This window comes from Condylostylus longicornis, unplaced genomic scaffold (genome assembly GCF_029603195.1).
Source record: "Condylostylus longicornis isolate FDR11 unplaced genomic scaffold, ASM2960319v2 ptg000135l, whole genome shotgun sequence".
In the NCBI taxonomy this organism is placed as follows: domain Eukaryota; kingdom Metazoa; phylum Arthropoda; class Insecta; order Diptera; family Dolichopodidae; genus Condylostylus; species Condylostylus longicornis.
The window spans coordinates 16,388,215-16,408,999 of record NW_026578103.1 but is presented as its reverse complement, the minus strand read 5'-3'; the positions used below and the strand labels follow the sequence as shown (position 1 = coordinate 16,408,999).

At 26.5% G+C, this 20,785-nt stretch overlaps 1 protein-coding gene across 2 annotated transcripts in view; it reads right to left on the bottom strand.

Moving 5' to 3' along the window:
- The window catches only part of LOC129615056 (protein MCM10 homolog), a 131,950-nt gene extending 117,041 nt beyond the window's left edge, over positions 1–14,909 (bottom strand). Inside the window, exons 1-3 of one of the 2 annotated variants that reach the window (XR_008697429.1) lie at positions 13,691–14,909; positions 12,334–13,631; positions 2,020–2,094 (exon numbers count right to left, since the gene is read on the bottom strand). Coding sequence is in view for 1 of the 2 variants with exons in the window: in XM_055530106.1 (XP_055386081.1) it covers positions 12,346–13,631; positions 13,691–14,750 (2,346 nt within the window). In the remaining variant the exon portion in view is untranslated. Of the gene's footprint in view, positions 1–2,019; positions 2,095–11,281; positions 13,632–13,690 lie in introns of those variants that run through there. The other variant, XM_055530106.1, reaches the window with a different exon arrangement.
- Positions 14,910–20,785: the final 5,876 nt, after the last annotated feature.

The following is a 20,785-nucleotide window of genomic DNA, read 5'->3' as shown; positions in this document are numbered from 1 at the left end:
ATTCACTTTGATATTTTACAATTCTAATTCTTACACAAACATGTACACTATTTTTCTAAATTCAAAAGCAAATAGAATTGTTCAACAATTTTAAAAATAATTATTTTAGTATATTTCCCTCATATTTTATGAAAATGCGACCATTTGTCGAAATATCAATGCGAATTATATATTGCAACATTAAACACGAATAAATAATAAATAAAATTATGGAAAAGAAGTAAATGATTCTTTAAAGTATTGTTTATAAATTATAAATATAAAACAAAAATTGAACACTTAATTTTCATAAACAAAATACAAACATTTTTTTTTTATATTTTTCTTCAATAAACATAATTATCATATAAACATAATTTTCCACGGCACTTTCATTGGCAAAATTTCAAAAAAAAGAAACAAAAAAATTCTTGAAAATTGCTACAAAACATTAAAAAGTTCAGCAACATAAGTAAATTTCATTTTTAATTTATTTATTTACAATTTTCTTAATATTTTTGCAAAAAACAAAAAAAACAGTACTAAAATAAAATTAAATAAGAGAAAATTTTGAAAAATTTTCAAGTACATATGGCGGTCGACATCATATGTGAATGCGAGACGATAATATACACAAGAAGACCATAAAAAAATTAAATTAATGGGTTCACCAACACTAAACAAAATTTATACGCGTTTTTGTAAATATGATGGAGATGAGACCGCGATATATAAAGAAAAACGTTACCATAATATTAACATATTTGATATTCAAAATATTAGAAAATTCATTTTCTTATTTTCAATTAAAAATATAAAAGACAACAAAAAACAAAAAGTCTGACAAACAAACAATGAAAAGAAAATTGCTCTTATATTTCATTTTTCTTTTTTTTTTTGCATATCTATTAAATTTTGGTAATACTCGTAATAACCTCATCCTTAATAGCACTAAATCAGTATATGCACTTATATATGTATACATACATATGTATATTAATTTCTCATGGCAACTTCGCGTTTTTGAATTGAAAAAAAAAAAATTCCCGAAAAAATGAAAATTTTTCTTCAAATTTTTTTTTTCTTATTTTCTTATTGTTTAAATCTAATTTTATTATAAACAAATTTTTTCATCGTCATAAGTCGTGTGGCATAAGACATATAATTTTTCCATATATAAGTACGTACGTACATACATACATACGTAATATACACTATCTTAGAATTTTATCACATTCAGGGGCAATTTTCATATAGAGAAATCATTTATTATTACTCTAGTTACTTCTAATAATTCAAATATTCTATTTTGTGGAGTTTTTCTATTTACACTACTTTTTATATTAAAAGTTATACGGCACTATTTAAAATAGTTAATTGACTGATTTACTAATTCCAAATCACATTTTAATGAAAGCAATCAATTTATGACAAAGAATAATCAATGGTTAACGAAGTTTTTTAATTTGATAATGATTATTTTAAGCATTAATTTCCACAAAAATTTTCCACAAGTAATTTTTAGATTCGTTGCATAATATATCTGAGCCACTTAATACATAAATCACAAATTATGAATAAATTTTCTAACATTAACGAAATATGATTAAATGTGCACTTAATAAGTTTCGAACAGCTGCTTTGTTATGAAACTTTATTTAAAAATTAATTAATATTTTGAGAAAATATTAAATGTTACTGCGAGAATTCTTAAGAAAATGCTTTATGATACTATATAAGTACATTTCAATGGAAACTGAATTTCGACTTTGGACATAACAGTGTGATATTACTGTTGGTGAATTTGGAGTTTTCACCAACAGTGTGATATTACAATTAAAAGCAATTTTTTCTTCAAAACATACAATTAAAGAATGTCTTTAGAACGTTCAATATTAAGTTGTCTAATAAAGTTTTAATCAAATTCAAAAGACAAAAAGAATGTCTTCCAAAAACGATTTTTTCTTATTTTATCAACAATAAAATTCATTTTTTTAAATTAGATTGCTCTAGATCTAGAAATAAAAATAAGGTACTTACATAATGTATTGTCGCCAATTTCTCTGAATCAAAAATCCACTTGATAAGAGCATAATTATTTCCATTCTTGGGAATCTGAAAGTAATGAAAGATATAATTATAATAATTACTGTTGCAATGTCAATATACATAAATATACTCATATATGTACTATAATATGCAGTAGCATCGCCGGTCGCGAATATTTTCTTTCATTAATTTTCTATTTAAGAATTTATTTTCATTCATAAAAATTTTTAGATTATAAGTATAGCACACAAAAATTCTAATAATTCAAATTTTTTAAATAAAATTTAAGTGGCCAACGAAGGGTGTATGTATTTACGTTTACTACATCATTGCTGTAATTTTAATGATGATTTTATATGAAATTTAATATGGAAAATATGAGTTGATTTTCCGGTAGCTAATTATAGTTTTTTTTTGGAATTTGTTCATTTGGCATTGTTGGAATGGATGTATTTTATTTTAAAGCTATTTATCTTAGCCTTGTTATAGTGTACGATATGTTGCTTTTTACATATGTATATACTAACATGTTAAAATAATTTAAAGCATTCTGACTAAATTACGACCCTTATGTACTTAAACAATATGTTTTATAGTTCCAAATACTGATTTAAAAATAAAGGAAAAATTTAATTTTATTGTACAAAATATTCTGATATTTTTTTTAGGTTCTTTAAAACATAAGCATTTTATTAATTTTTTTCAATATCCTTAATTAAAATATCTGAAAAAGAATAACAAAATTTACATAAAATATTTTAATCGAAGATTTTTTCTGTTTGTATTTTTGATTTTTTCAATATAAGATTATTATTATAAGTGCATATATTATGTCGTTATGTACATATGTAATGTATGTATGTGTTTTAAATATAATGTAAATCAATATTTATATGTTATATAAAAATGATTGATTACTTGTTATATAATTTTTTTATTACATTCTAGTTATTTTTTTAACAATATTTTATATTTTAATATTTTAAAATGTCCCTGACATCCAAAATGCAGTAAAATAAATATTTGGAACAAATTTATGATGATTTGAAATAAAATTAAATGATTTCTTAACATATGGGTACCTTAAAAGTATACTTTAAATAATAACTTTTTAAAACAACGAGCTATAATCTTTAAGCTGACTTTGATATCAGCTTAAAAAACTAGAGCTTTGTTCTGAATATTTTTAATTATCATGAATTTGCAACATAAAGTTATAAAATTCTAGATTGTGAATATATTCTAAATTGCAAATTCTGCATTGTTAAGAAAACATTGAAACAAACATAGCTTACTTTAAAATGTTTATAGTAAATTTTGAATTTCAGGGTATGATACGTTATTTATGTATAACTAACGTATATGAAAATTTTTTGACAACTTTATTCAAATCTATTTATTTAATGTTATCCTTATTTTATAATATGCATTTACATATACATATATGTACATATATTTACTTGCATATTATGCAAATAATATATATTTGATTAAAAATATTAATTTAAAAAATGTTTATTGCCCCATTTTCTTATAAAAATTACTAAATGAAATATGCATAATATTGTAAATCACTAGTTATTTGCAGTTGACTTAAATATAAATTACTGATTTTAAAAATTTTTTGTAGACTTGTTGAAAATAATATTAAAAACTTTGTGATCGATATATGAAAATATATTTTTGTTGAAAATTAATTTGCAAGTTTTCTAAAAATATTAATAGTATTTAAAATAAAAATAGTATTTAATATAATTTACAAAGAAGTTGGCAAGAAATCAGATAGACAGGTGTCATCACAAATCAAAGTTCAACTGTCATCTGTCAACTATCACCTGTCATCTATTAAGTGTCAAATGTCACTTGTCACCTGTCAAATTTCAACCGTCATTTGTCGCCTGCCATCTGTCAAGTGTCAAATGTCACTAGTCAAATGTCACCTGTCACTTGTCACCTGTCAAATGTCATTGAGCAAATGTCAAATGTCACCTATCATTTATCATTTATCAAATGTAAAGTTATGCCAGTGTACATGTAAATATCATAATATTTCCCACACCCTACAAATCCAAACGTACATACATGTTTATACATACATAATTTAATATTTTAATTTTGGTTGGTTGGTTGGTTAGAGTGGCCGGTGCGACCCGACTGGCCAACACCCCAATTAGCACCGACGTGCCGTTTTGCTACCACCGCCTCGTGAAACCCGGTTGTCAAAGTACGTTGGTCCAGGGCCAGCGATCAGAGCCACCCCGTTCTTTTAAGGAACTTATTTACGTCCCCGATACTTTTATTAGAAATGTTCCCCAGTTCCATTATGTCCGTTTCCCCAAATGACAACAACCTGGCCCCTTGAAGAGCCGGACACTCGCAGAGATAGTGAAAAAGCGTCTCTTTTTTGTCTATCTCCCGACAACTGCGGCATGACGTATTAAAGGGAATTCCCAGCCTAGCTGCATGATCCCCCACAGGCCAATGCCCCGTGTACACAGCCACTAACTTAGCTATGTCCGGTCGAGGCATCGCCAGGAGGCTCATTGATTTCTTATGGTCGTATTTCGGCCACGTCTTCCTAGCCGTTGCACATGTGCTCAGGCCCCTCCACCTGCGGTCCGCACATGCCACTTGGAAGCGGTATATATCAGTTTTGATGGTGTTTATAGGGACAAGAACTCGCTCGGCCCTGGAGCCGTCCAATGCCGACCCACATCTGGCCAGCTCGTCAGCCCGCTCGTTTCCTGGTATGTTCCTATGTCCCGGAACCCAGAGTAAGGTGATACTATGATGACTGCACAATCTCGTCAGCTCATCGTAGCAAAGCCCTACCAACTTTGAGAATATCTTTGGCGAATTTAGAGCCAGAATCGCAGCCCGACTATCCGTCACAATTGCGACCTCCCGGGCCACAACCAAATCCCTTCCCAGGATTTCGCATGCCTTCCATATGGCGAATACTTCCGCCTGGAACACGCTCGATCCGTTGGGAAGGCGATATGACTCCGATATGTTCTGAGTCTCCGAAAATACTCCAGCACCGACCCCATTCCTATCCTTGGAACCGTCAGTGAAGAGAGCAACATCAAAGCCTTGCAGTGGAAGATTTCTTTTCCACTGCCCGCGAGACGGAAGCTCAACCCGAAACTTCTTGTCAAGCTCAAGTCTAGGGATGCAATAGTCTGTAGCATCCGCAACCACTCCGTCCGGTAGTGACTGAAGGACATTGCCGTGGCCATACGGCCTTTCGTGCCAGCACTCAGCTTCTCTGAGTCTAACGGCGCTTGCCGCGGCCAGATTCTTAATATGGATGTCTGGTGGAAGCAAATGGAGGAGTACATCCATAGCGTCCGTGGGCGTCGATCTCAATGCCCCCGTAATGCTTATGCATGCAGCCCTCTGTACCCTACCGATCTTGGTACAGTTGTAAGCTTTCCCCAACGCCGGCCACCACACGAGTGAACCGTAAGTTAATATAGGTCGTACAATGGCCGTGTATAACCATAAAACCATTCTAGGTTTCAGCCCCCACCTCCTGCCGACCATCTTTTTGCAGGTGTAAAGTGCCGTACAGGCCCTGTTCACCCTCTCTTGCACGTTAAGCTTCCAGTTAAGTTTAGAGTCGAGTATGACTCCCAAATACTTAACTGCCGGACTCAAACTGAGCCGCAAACCACCCAATCGGGGCAGTCCAAAGCTCGGGATTTTTGTCTTAGTCGTAAAAAGTACAAGTTCCGTCTTGGCTGGGTTCACTCCAAGGCCACATCTTTTAGCCCAAGAGCTCACCACATTTAGAGATCCTTCCAAAACCCCACTGATTGTTGGAAGGTCAAAGCCGGAAACCAGGATTACTAGGTCGTCAGCGTATGCCACTGCCTTCACTCGCCTTTCTTCAAGTTGCAGTAGAACCTCGTTCATAACAACAAGCCACAAAAGTGGCGAAATCACCCCACCTTGGGGCGTTCCCCTACTAATGTACCTTGCGACACTACTATCACCAAGATCCGAATACAGGATCCTGGTCCGCAGCATGGATAATATCCAGCGTACCAAAGCATCTTCCAACCCCAACTGAGTCAGAGAATTTTCTATGGCCCACGAACTAATATTGTTGAAAGCCCCCCCCACGTCTAGAAAGGCCGCCAACGTGTATTGCTTATAATGGATAGATTGTTCGATAGTCCTCACTACCTCGTGTAGTGCGGTGTCTGTGGACCTTCCCCCGCAATATGCATGCTGGGAAGGCGAAAGTCGAACTTCCTTCATTCCGTTCCTGAGCCCTAGCTCCAGAACGCGCTCCAGCGCTTTTAGAACGAACGATTTTTAGATTTTAATTTTAGTAAAAGAGAAAACGCTTTTAGAGAAGCAGCTCTAAAATTGGGCTCTTCTAGAAATGTTTCGGTTTAGACCCAATAAATTAACAAAAATTTTTTAGGAAATTTACAGAACAATGACTTGTAAAGAAGAAAAGGTTTCCACATTCTTTAAAATAAAAAGAGGTTAAAATGCCAGTTTAGTGTCTGAAAGGGTGTAGAAGTTTTGTAAATAAACGCATGGCTGACCAATGGATAAAGTGACACAAATTCTGCTTTTCAATCTTGCTGAAAATGTTCAGTGATAAATCTTTTGCTCTTTCTTAACTAAATCGTCAAATTTAATATATTCCATCAAATACACAAATATAAATAAAGTGTTCTAATTTAAGTTTTTTTTTTAAATCTTAAATTACATTTATGTTACAAAAATTATAAATTAATTTATCAAATTTCTAACTATAATAATAATATTCTTTAACTTTTTCTTTTTAATTAAGAAATGCGATTAAATCTTCTGAGTGAAGCAATTAAATAAATATAAAAAGAAAAAATAAAAAGCATAATTCACTTTCAAATTTAATTTGTGTGCTTCAGTTTAAAAATAATTAATATGATTGCATTGCTCACTTCTTTTCTACATACACACATACTAAATTCTGCTATATATACTTTGTTTCCCTTTAAATAATTATATTTATTATAAAATAGAATTCTGTAAATGAATGCAAAAACGTGTTACATTATCATTGCATTTATTTATAAATTTAATAGGCAATTTAATTTTCATGGGCATAGAGACACATTAAAACATTAAAAGAGTGTAATGTGTATTTAGGCAAGAAATGAAACTCACATGTGCATATTTAAAGTAAATTGAATTGAAAACAATTAAAAATTGTTATCTAAATAAATAATGTGCATTTGTTACTATATATATATATATATACAAATATATGTAAGCTGCATGTATATATAATAGTATAATGAAAAACCATTTGCTTACAATATTACACCAGTTAACATAAAATAATCGTATGTGTAATGACTTTACTATTGTCATTATCATTATGTACTTAGTTAGTAGACATAATATGTATTTCATGTACTTAATTATGTTGCTTTTATTGTTTTGTTATGGTCGCTTAATCTTAAATAAATTTCACTATATTTAAATTTATAGAACGTGTCTATGACTGGAAAATGAGAGAGACAGAGTTGCAAGGAGAAAATTCAAAATTTTCATTTGACCTGCTCTAACATTAAAAAAAGGAGTAATTTCTTGGGACTCACAAATTCAAATAAAAGTTATAATGCACCTCAAATCGAGAATGTTATTAACTTAGGCTGTACTTGCTGAACATAATCTTTACATGTTGTACTTACAAGACGTAATGTTATGGTATACCTGTAAAGATTGAATAAGAAGGTAGTCGATCTAAAATAACGTACTTAGGCAGACATGCATTTTTAGTTTTGAAACTGTTTGATTGCATGAGTATATACATATTCAAGCGCGCAGATATGGAACTGTATGATTGCACGCAATCAAGGAACCAAACAGTTTGTAATTTTTCATTGCTTAAGCAGAAATTGCAAAACAGAAAATTACATGCCTGTCTAAATCCTAAATCTAAAAGCGTGCAAAATGGTTGAATATCTAACGAGCAAATACGAGGTTATAACTCGCGTAATACTAATTTTTTGATTGAAGGTTGTGCACCGTAATTCGTAAGTTTTCCAGCTGCTGTACTACAATCTGTCGCTTAGCGGCAATTTTCACGATGGATAGAATTAAAGTTATTCCTAAAGTATTCTCTATAAAGCATCTGCTTTCCTTCAGATTCAAAAAAGGAAATTCTCTTTTACTACGATCGTTTAATTTAAATAAAATCTGATTATCACATAATATAATGTAAGTTGTTGCTTTTAAATTACAACTATTTTCAATCATTTAAGAAGCGTTTAAAATTTCATTTAATAGCAATTTTTGTGCTGCAAGTGTCTTTTAATTTGTTCATGATTTTATTCTAAAGTATTAGAAAGCCATAATTCAGTCTATCTGGACATCTATAAATGTACATATTCAAATACAAAGTTATCACATAAATTAATTTAACTAAAAGGGAAAAATTATTTAAATGAAAAAAACAATTTTAAAAGTGTAAAATTGTGGTCCAGATGCAATACTCAGCTCAGATTATATTCATGCTAGGGCAGTTAAATAACACATCGAATTCTTAAAAAATTTTTAACTTATACTTATATTACTCAGATGTTAAGTAAAAGTTAATATGAAGTAAATACTTATCCTACCACTTTTTTCTTAACAATACACGCTTAGTTTTATATTTATGTATGTTTTTTTATATAAAAATAGGTATTTACGTTTTTCTGAACATTCATTTTTGTAAATTTAATGTAAGTATGTATATATACTAAATACACATAATTTTGTTGAATTGCAAATTTATGTTATAAACATAAAGTATGATTATACCTTCAAGGACATAAAATTATTTATAATATTTTATATAACAAAGGATATAATTTTAGTATAATGAAAATAAAGACTCTTAAAATGAAGATTCTAATTAAAGTCTACATTTTTAATGTTTTACAAAAAAAAAAAAAAAAAAAAAATAGAAAAAATAATCAAAGAGAGTTTATAATTAAATAAAATTTTTTATCACATGATTAATTTGCTCTTTACTTTCATAATGATGAAATTAAAAGATAAGTGTTAAATTTAATTATTTAATTTTTAATAACCGTAAATAATATAAATGATTTTATTCATTTAAATAAAATTAAAAAACATAATTGCCATAAATTGGTACAAAAATAATATTCAAAGAAGAAAAATCTCGGAGTTTTGATGAATGAAGTACGCCAATTGCTAGACATTTTATATTACAATGAGTATATGCGTATTTTTATACTATATAAATAAAAATTATTAAAAATACAAGATTTTAGCGGGACTTATGTTTTAGCAAATGCAAAAATATGTGCATATCAAATCCCAAAATCCCAAATATGTACCCTGTATATACCCACTCACCTTAACATATTTCTCAGAGAATCTGAAAAAAAAGCTCGTATAAATTGGAATAGGAATAAAAAGCGATGGGGTACGAATGGAAGAAAAATCCTGCTAGTTTCCTCAAAAAACAAGTTTTTAGTGGCCCACTAAAATTGAAACTTCTTTTGAACATTATAAAGAGGCAACCGAACCTAAAAGTACGAGCATTTATCTTGAAATTACTATTATTTTTTACTAAATTACATTTGCGTTAATAATCAGATTATAAATTAATTTTTATGCATTATGTTTAACTAGATAACAAGTGTACAATGAATTTACATTATACAGTACAGTCATAATGCAGCATCTTCTTCGTTGTCCTATGTATAATAATTAACAACATAAACAAAAAGCTATCAATTACAAAAACCACAAAAAAAATACTTACATTGACAATATCAATTCAATCAAAAACATTACAACTATTCAGCTTAAAAGAAAACTAAAATGCTATGAATTATATACCTACATGATTATTGTTGCTGTTGTGACAATGAAACGGCTATATACAAAGTACATGAATAACCAATATTACAGCTATTTACCATGAACTAATAAGAAAACATTTTTTCTTGTGGTAGCTTTAGTATGGTGGGATAGAAATTTAATGTATATAAACATTATGGCGTGGTAAAAAATATTTATAATTACGTTATAGCATGAGAGAAATATTTTTCTTTCTCTCATATTGCTGACTTATTTTATTGCATATATTTACATTATATACATAAACAATTTAATATTTTCTGAAGTTGAAAGAAAAACTTACATTTAAAGAATCACTCTTCCTTACTTATGACTGACATAAAAATAAAAATAATTTGTTGCACCTTAAATTTAATTTTTATATAAAAAGTAGAGAAAAGAAAAATTTTATAATAATAAGGATTTTATTAAGACTCATTATTTCTGCCCTTGAATATAGAATAACAATATTATGTATTTAGATTTGTATATATTTTTATATTATAAAATTTATTTAAAACGTTCAAAAGAAATATTTATTCATTCAAAAAATATAAATATTATGTAATATAATCAAATATACATATATGTATGTAAATAATTTCTGCATTTTTGAATAGTTTTTCATTCTAAATTATTACATTTTATTCAAAACAAAATTTTTTTTAAAATAAATATTATTTCTTTTCCATTATATCAAGCTTCCCATAACAAGTTATTAAAGCCTCTTAAAATATGTGTGAAATTGCAAAATAGGAATTATTGTAAGTAATAATCACTGTAATATATAGGTGGATATGGACATATTTCTAATTATGCAACACATTTTTTATTTAATTTTTTGTTTTATTAAAAAAGATTTAGAGGTGGAATGCATCCATGAATATTAATATACTTTTACAGCTGATAGGACTATCAGATTTTGAAAAATATCCATAAAATTTGAATATTGAAATTTGCAAAAAATTAACTTTTTGTAAATACATGCCGCATAAATTTTCATTTTTAATGCAAACCACAATTAAACAAATATTGTATCCATAAGAAACAAAAAAATAAAGTTCTATAAAGCAAAATCTTTTTGCCAAATTCAATACTTTTAAAAAACTTTTTTGCCCATGCCAATTTTTAAAATCAACAAGTTTAAAAAAATTTTGAAATGCTTTCTTTAAAAAATTTATAGATATTTTTTCTTTTGAGTCTTGTGTAATGATTTCTAATATTTCTGCTATATTTATTTTAAATTGATTTACAAAACCTTTAAAATATTACAAGACCTTTCAAATTTTAATTTATTTAAATAATTTTTAACATTTTGGTAAACATTATTAAAAAGAAAAACAGAGTTTACCTATTTTCTTTGACTACACATAAGGATTAATATGGGTTTTCTCTATACTTTAATAATAAAATGTACAAATATAAATGCACAATTATTTTTTTCCTCTTTATTTTTTGTTTTCTTTTTATATTGTTGGAATTTCTTAAGTTCTAGTTGTTTTAAATACAAAAACGTTTATAATTTCACTAAGAATTTCACTTATAAAGTCAAGAGTTAGGGCGTAAAAACTATTGCCATAAAAATAAGTGGGTTAAGAATTTTTTCATTTTTCAAATGGTGGTGACTATATAAATTAATATTTTCTTCAGTTTCTTTCTTCAGGACTTCTTTTATAATTGAAAACAGAAATATTAGCAACAGAATAGAAAACTTAAATCCTTTAGTTTAATTCTTTTCATTAAATTTTTAATAATCACAATTTACACATGCTGGCATCGTATACATTAATGAATATTCTCATTATATATTTTAGGCATGTTTGTACATATTCACATACAAATACATGCTAAATTTATTTCACAATTTTGTATGTTTGTAACAAATTTGTAATAAAATTTATGGTAATGACTACATTTTTAATGCTAGGATTTCTTAATTAAATATTGTTAAAGAATTACAAAAATTACACATTTGTTACTTTTGTTGAAATATGTAAGTATACTTGAAAAATGGACAAACTCTAAGGTTGAGGATATTATTGTTGTATTTGTACCATATCTAAAGAAAGTGCAATTTTTCTTTATTTATTTACGGTCAAAAAATAACAATTAAACAAATGTTTTGCAGAAGAAAACTACCTAACCCAAAAATCATGCTATCGATTCACTAATATTTTTGATTAAATTTTGAAACTAGTTCTTGTATCTGTACTTGAAAATACATAATATCTATATTTAGGCTGCAAATTAAATTTTGTCGTGGTTTATTTTTCAACGCTCTTAATAATTGAATTTTGTCTAAATTTAAGTATAAAAATCATATTTAAATTAGATAACTATAGATTTTCAACAGTAAAACAATAATAATAATTAATAGAATTTCATGTCTTCATTAAACTTAAACAACACATAATAGTACATTATTAATATTTTGATTACCTTCCTTTTTAGCTATTCTTCAGGCGCTACTAATAAATTTAAGTGACCTTTTGTGTTTAAACTACCCAAAAACTGTTCCTCATCTCCTCTTATTGACAAATCTGCACCTGGTTGTAACAATTTTCTTTCTTTTATCATTGCTGCTCTCTTCCAACGTGAGCTTTTACAATTTTTGCAAGTTTCTTTTGGCATTTTATCAACGGAAACAGTTCTATTAGAACAATCCTGGCACTCAAAGAAACGTTTTTCTGCGTCAACCACTTTTAAAGGATGATGTTCTTCTTTGCATCGATCACTAGCTGAGAATGCCGTGTATTTGCATTTTAAACAAATAACAGCTTTGCAGGCAATCTTATAAGTATTTAACATTTTTTCTTCCATTTGCTCTTTTTTTTCTAATTTATTAAAATATTTTTCTTGTTCCTCTAATTCTCTCACATTAACTAAATTTGCATGAGAGGAAGTAGCCATTATAATTTTTTGAATTCGTGTCTTAGCTTCCTTCGCTTTGATTTCCTCCTCTAGTTTTCTACGTTTTGATTCAGGATCATTATGAAGTTCGTGAAGTTCATCGATTGCTCTTTTCTTTCCATTAACTGTTCCACGATATTTAATAAAATTTGGATCAGATTTTTCAATTGGTTTGTTTTTTAAAATTTGTATCGCCTTTAATTTTGCTGCATCTGCTTTACGTAAATTAAAATTTATATCTAATGAAAAGTTGTCTTTTTTTAAAGTTGGTGTCTTATTTAATACAGTTAGTGGCGAATTCAGAGATTTTGTTAATTGACTTGCATATTGTGGTTTATTTACAGTTACAGAAGGATTTGGTGGAGATTTGGATTTTTGTTTCAATATTGATTCTGCTCCAGAATTTAAAATTTGAATGCGTCTTTCATCTTCTTCTTTCAATAGTTTAAGCCTCTCCAAATCTTTAATTCTCTGTTTCATGTTAACTTCAACGTGTCCAGCTATTTTCGACTGAATTTTAAATCTTGATGCATAAGGTACATCTTTCTTTTTATCTCCGGCTGTATGATTTATATTAGCAGAATTTGGATTATGGTAATATTCAGATAAAGTCATCATTCTCTTTTGGTCTTTTGCTATTAATTTAGCACTTTTCTTAGCTGGTACTGCCACAAATGACTGTCCACCATAAAATACCTCATTTTTTCCTAATATCTTATTCCGCAATTCTTGAAGACCACGTCCAGCAGTAGATGACTGTAATTCGGAACGTTTCGACATTTTACCAAATTCCTGTTTAACGTGATAAATGCAATAGTCACATTCACCTAAAAAATAATATTTATGGTTTTTAAATGAGTTCACTTAAAACTGAATGCGTACTTACTTAAATTTACAACGGCCGAACAATTCTCACCATTTTTCTTTTTTGCCTTACAAATTCCAAAATCTTTGGATTTCCCTAAAATCATCACTTGATTTTCTTTATCAATTGAAAGAGCAGCAACATCACTACTGTCAGTTCTTTTATCAAGTTTACGGGGATTTAAAATGGCAATCACACTACCGACAGGAGTTTTCCACAAACCCGAATATGCAGAGTTGAATAGGAATAAGGAAACAATTTTAATGTCTCCTTTCAAATCTGAAATTCTCCATATACTGTAACTTCCTCCCTTTTTAGTTTCTTTTACAGGACTTTTATTTATTATAGCACCAGCAATAACCCAATCCTGGGATAAATCAGCATGTTCAATATGATATTCTAATCCTGCCATTGATACTGCTGTTTTATCTTTCATTCGATCAACTAGTATATTACTTGCAACTAATGGATTAACTAGCCGCATGTTAAAAACTGGATCTTTATATACCGAATTATCCACCTTTGTTAACCATTTTGACAAACCTTGCTGAGGTGATACGGGAGTTTTCTCCGGTTGATTTTGCAGTGGCTTAAATGAGCCAGTAATTGGTACCCTTCGTTCATTTTGAATTATTGTCGCATCTTTTTTAGGAGGAACCACATTACTAATTCGGTTTTTATTTTTATGAAATAAATTGTTTGAATTATTTAAATGTATATTCACTTCTCGACTTATCTCCGCATCCCTATTCTCAGCCTTCTTTATTTTTAGTTTCTTATTCAATTCCCTTCCATATTGATTATACTTTTGCTCCAAGAAATTTTTGACACCTTCTTCATCTGAAGAATCAAAGTCTCTTTCTAAAACAGAAACCGCATTTGGGATTTCTTCTTCAGTTTTATCCGTAGGCAAAACTTCACCTCCAAAAATTTTTGCAAAACTTTCATCGTTTTCTATACGTGGTGGTTTTTGAATGTTATCACTACCAGTTAACTCAGCAATTGCTAAATCCAATTCATCCAAATCATCATCCTTCGATTCTACTGTATTTTCCTTACTTTCAGACTTTTCTGCTGTCATTTTGCATTAATATATGGCAAATTATTTATATAAATTTAGAAACACAATTTATTAACGAAACTTCACTATTGTTTTTCAATTTAAGATCTGTACATTTCACTTTTACATTTAATATTTATAAATTTATCTGAGCTCTCAAATTCTAGAGTTATTTTCTTTTGAAAATATCCACAGACTTTTTTAATTCGCGCCAATTATTTTTTAAAACAAAAGTTAAGACACAATCCATTGAAAGAAATCCTCTTTAATTCCAAAGTGACTTCAAAACAAAAAGTTACTTATTATGCCGCTTACCGTCGAAATTTAGAACTAAAAAAAAAGAAAAACATTTTGTATCATTTACCGATATTTTTGTAAACAAGAAATATGTTTTTCGTTAGTACAGCTCTTGTTGGGTATCATTTATTAATTAAATTTTCTCGAAATTATGTAATTTAAAATTGCAATTATTTTCCTTATAAATTTTAACTAGCAAAATAATTGCGAAACTCAAAAATTTCGTAAGATTTCGTATACATATAATTTAATTTATTATATTAAATACTTTTCTAATTCACACAATTAAGAATCAAAAATTTAAAAGTGTTGTACCTAAATTATATAGTTTTTAATAAAATTTTCTTTTACTGCAATTCATATATTATGAACTTTAAATAACAAATATTCCAAAATCAGATTTTTCTTTTAATCAACTTAATTAATTAACACCTTAGGTTATAAAATAAGTCCGCTAACGAAAAATGGTGTTAATATACAACACAAAATGTCATTCAAATTACTGTCACATTTAACATGTTTATTGGGTAAATTCACAAAATTCTTAAAAGCACTCTGTAGTACTGTCGGTGTCGGCGAATTTTAATGTGTGCGTGCGAAGAAAACAAGAAAATTTTTTTAATTTCGCGAATAATTTAAATGGAAGAATTTTATAATTTGTTAAAAAATTACTAAGTGCATCTATTTAAAGTATTAATTTAAGTTCTTCCAAAAATTTAAAATTCATTTATAAAAATTATTTAAGATACAAAGCTTACCGCAAACTAGTTTTGGAATAAATTTTCTCTTGTCACGAAGGTAAAGAAAAAAAAAAACTTACTCTATATAGAAAAGATAAGAGTAGTTCTAAATAAAATTGAAAAAAATACAAAAAAACTTATAAACAAATTCGAATCTTAATAAAATTTAATTGATATAAAAAATCAAAATAGTTGTGCCAAATTAAGAAATATTTATTTCAGTATTTGTTTAAAAGAAAAAAAGATAAACATGGAAGGTTGTTTAAAAAAAAAGAGTAGCCATCAAAACCACATGCTTTGGAATTCTTTGTGGAAATTTATTAAAATACAAATTATTTGATATTTAAAATATTATTTAGGAAAAGTTAATTAATATTTAGAAAAAAAATATCATATTTTCTCAATTACTTAAAAAAAAAAGTTAATATATATGTAATTGGAATGCGTTTGTATTGACGGTGGAAAAAAAATGTGTAGGTTTTAAAATTTGACACATCTTGACGGCAACAAATGAGGTGTGAACTATATATGAATAAACTATGATGAGGATTTTGCACTTATTTTTAAATATCCTTGAAAAAATATTACAATTTTGGTTATAATTTTTATCTATTTTTAGATACCTTACGATTATGCGTTTTGAGGAATAAATCTTATACAAAATAACAGATTTTAAATGAAGTAAGAAATTACATTAAATCATAATTTCGCCAATTATTTCAATTTAAAAAAGGATTCTCATGAAAATTGAAATAATCTAACAAAATATTTGAAAAATAAATTTGTCATGCAATTTTTTTTTTTATAAGTTCTGTAACCTTTAGCCTTCAAGTGTGCAAATACTATTGATAACTCATAAATATTGTATGAGTTTTATTTAAATTTTTTTTTTACAATGAAATGAATTGATATTGATGATGAGATATTTTCTTCTACATTCAATATATTATGTATGTAATAAATATTATTTATTTCGATAGCGTTAATTTAAATTGATAAAAGAAAAGCTCCAGTTAATTGCACAAAAATTTGTTTAGAAAAATTACTTATATTCACTTAATTAAATTGTCATAGTTAATATTGTAAATTATTTGAAATTTATAGTTATTTGTTTTAAGAAGGTGTTTCGAAAGATAAAATTTAAGTTTATTCAGAAATATTTTATAACTATATACTTAACTGGTTAGATTTATTAATATTGTATTTCTCTACTTGTAAAACATTTTTACATATTTAAATAGGTACCTAGACATTAAAATAATTCTTAGTTACTTATTTTTTATTAGTCTTTCATTTAATAATCAATAGTCACATAGTTACTTAGCAGTGCTATGAAAATATGTATAACATTAGATATTTTCCCTGTGCAAGTATGTAATTGCGTGTAGATATTTAAATAATGTAAAAATCTAAAAAATTACAATTTATTAAATTAAGATGAAAAAAAATGTTGTTAAGTAAGTATGTATTTTGGGACATATGACACAGCGTTTTCATTCTATTTGCTTTTTTAAATCAATTAAATAAGTATCCTATAAACCTATTTATGTTAGGCAGATATATCTAGGATTATATATGAAAATAAGTATATCAAAAGCAATTTTTTTTTAAAGTAACTAATAACTTTGAATAGGTAAGTAGATACATACATTTACATACCTCCTATTATTCTTTCGGCGATATGTTGCCCTTAAGGTTTCCACAAAACTTAAATTAAAATTTCCTAATTACAAAAATTTTTCAATCTACAGAAATTCTTAATTTTGCATAATTTCCTACAAAGCGCTTAACAAAAAATTTTGCTTTTATTGTATTTTACTACTTTATAAATTATTTCTTACATACATATATTTTAATATGTTAAATTAAAACATTATTTAAAATCATATGCCTTTAGTTCAGATAGAAAGTTAGGGAGATAAATCCTTATTGAAATGTTATTCATTCATAATAATATCTTTCAGGATAAACTTATAATTTGTATTGTTGTTCAAGATAGAATCTTAATATGTCACTGGATTTATTTTGTTTTTTCTTTTCTTATAGACAAAATATTCTTCTAAAATAAATTTTCTCTGTCATTGTTCATAAAAGCATCAGATGAATCACATCATCAATATTAAAAATTAAAATAAAACAAAATAAAAATAACAAAAAAAAAGATATAAAAATTTAGCGAAAGAAAACAAAATTTATAAAAAAAAATGCTGAAAAAAAAAATGGAATTGGATTAAAAAATTGCAATAATGACTTTTCAAAATCAAAATTGTTGTTGAATTTTTCACAGAATTTTTGAATTTCCCCCAAAGTGTGTTTCGGCTTTTCATTCTTCAGTTATTACGCTTTCCGTTTTTTGCATTTCTTTTATTGTGTTTTTTAATTTTTTCTGTTTTTTTTTTTTATATACATATACTACGAAACGAAATCATCCATATGACTTTTCATTTTATGTACCCTACATATTTTCTGTGCTACCGTTATGCTATTTTAGTTGTAGTGTCTCAAAAATTTATTCAAAATTTAAAATAAGTATACGTACCTCTGTATACTTAAATATTTTGTATGCTTCTTAAGTATATTAATTAAGATCCAGGAGAGTAATTAATAACATAATTGTGTTGTATAGGTTTTTTTTTTTATTACAAATAATTTATTTTTATTTTTATTTCTGATATTTCATATTTCTTGTATTTTATTAAAATATGTTTTCAAACATATTAATCAAAATTTAATGATACAAAATAATCTTATGGAAAGAGGATACTAATGCCTAATTTCTAAACAATATCAATTAAATATAGAAATCAAATCTATCTATCACTTCTAAGTAATTCTAATTTTATTTCAGTAAAAATGTCATCTCTTAAATTTTAAGCAATTATTCTGAAATTTAGTTTTTTATAGTTTCCCAAAAATCAGATAGGTATATTATTTTAATGGGACAACATAGGAACCTATATACGTCGGTTTATAAGCGATTCAAGTTATAACATTATTAAATAAAATATTTCAGTTTCGTTTATTTTTATTAAAACGAAGTGCAAAATATTATACGTATTTAATTTATTTTTATTTCAAAACATCCAAAATAATTTGACAGACCAGTTTTGTATTTTTTTTTCAGTTTAGTATTATGCTTAAAGTAGATTTAAATATAACTGTTGAAATTGATTGTATTTGTCTCATTCCTTTAGTTCTTGTAAGAGTTATTAAAACTTTTTCATTTAAAATCTTCTATTTTTTAAATTTATTTTTTTCTTTTATATTCAGCTACAGTGTGACGTTTATCAATTGATATTTGGCAGAAAATTAAAATTAATTATAAATTAAAATAATTAATTATTTTAATTTCGATAAAATGTCCTCATATCCACAAGAAATTTTACTCATATACATACATATATACATATAGTTATATTTTTGTGTTATATATCATTATTTTCCATACTTAAGTATACAATATGTATGTATGTACAGAAAAAAAGTATTAAGTATATAATATAATTTTTTTTTTACATTTTATATACATGCATACTTTCTTTTTAAAATTTTTCACTAAACAACACAGCATAAAATTGAAAAAGAAAGAAAAGTTCTACTTCAGTTGAATTTAGAGTACACAAGAAACTATGTGTACTACGGTAGTAGCTTTTCTTCTCTATATTTACATAAATGTATAAAAAGAAAAAATTATAAAATAAAAAATAAATAGATAGTTTTTATTTTATATACATCAATATATATATTTATGTAAAAATATGTATGTATATATGCATATACATATATACATAAAATAAGTAATACGTGAAAAATAAAGAGAAGCTTTCTTTTCGGTTTATTTGTTTTTTTTTTTATATAAAAGAAAATTGTAATAATAAAAAAATTTTCATTTTTAACCAAAAAAAAAAAAAAGGAAAATAAAATAAAAAGTATAATTTAATTAATATTACATTTTATTTATTAATTATTTTTTAAATACAACCTCAATGAAATTTAAAATTTTTTTTTTTAATAATAATAAACAAATAATTGATTAAAGTGTCAATCAATAGAAGTAGTAGAGTGTGCTCATATTACTTAATAAGAAAAGAAGTAAAAATAATTTTTATTAATTATTTTATTAATTTTTTTTAATTTTTTGTTAACTTTTTTAAATTACCAAATCCAAATCTATAAAATAAAATTATAATAATTGTATTTAAGTTTGGTGTAATAAAATTGTTATACAAAATGCCAATAATGAAAACAAAACAGAAATTCTTTAATCCAATCTAACAATATTTTAATTACTAAGTGTAGTTTTAATTTAAAATCAATTATTAATCAGTGTTGCTGCTGTTGCTATTACGACGATTACTACTTCTGATAAATTTTTTTCTCTTACTATATTTTTTCTCTTCTCATTTGTTTTCGGTTTATTTTTTATTTATAAGAAAAAAAAACATTTTATTTATCGTCGTTCGTCGTGTGTTCTTAATTTCTTATGTACTTTATTTTTTCCTTTTTCTTTTTCAAGTATTTTTCTTTTGTACCTTGCATTGTTTTTGCTTTTTTTTTCCATATGGAATTCTTGTTGTTTAAAATTTTATTTTTATCCAAAAGATTTTCTCATTTTTGTCTTCCCTCTTTTGAATTTATTTTCTCAAATTGTTTTCTTTTTTTTTTTTATTTGTTTTATATTTGTCATTTTATTTTTTATTTTTTTTACAAAAGTTCAAGTTTTAAGTGCCAAAAAAACAAACAAAATACCAAAATATATACATACATATAATAATAAAAATAATAATAACAATAAAGAGAAATAATATTTATATTAAAAAAAGAAAAATTAAATACTCATACAAGAGACAGAATACAAGTATGTATTTACTTCTTATGTACATTATTTAACAAAAATTAAATTCATTTTTAATTAAAAAAAAATAATTTGAACTGAAAACCAAACCAAAAAAAAAAAAAATAAGAAAACCAAATGCTTTGCAAGTTAGAAACCCAATAGTGTTAACGAAAATTTTCAAT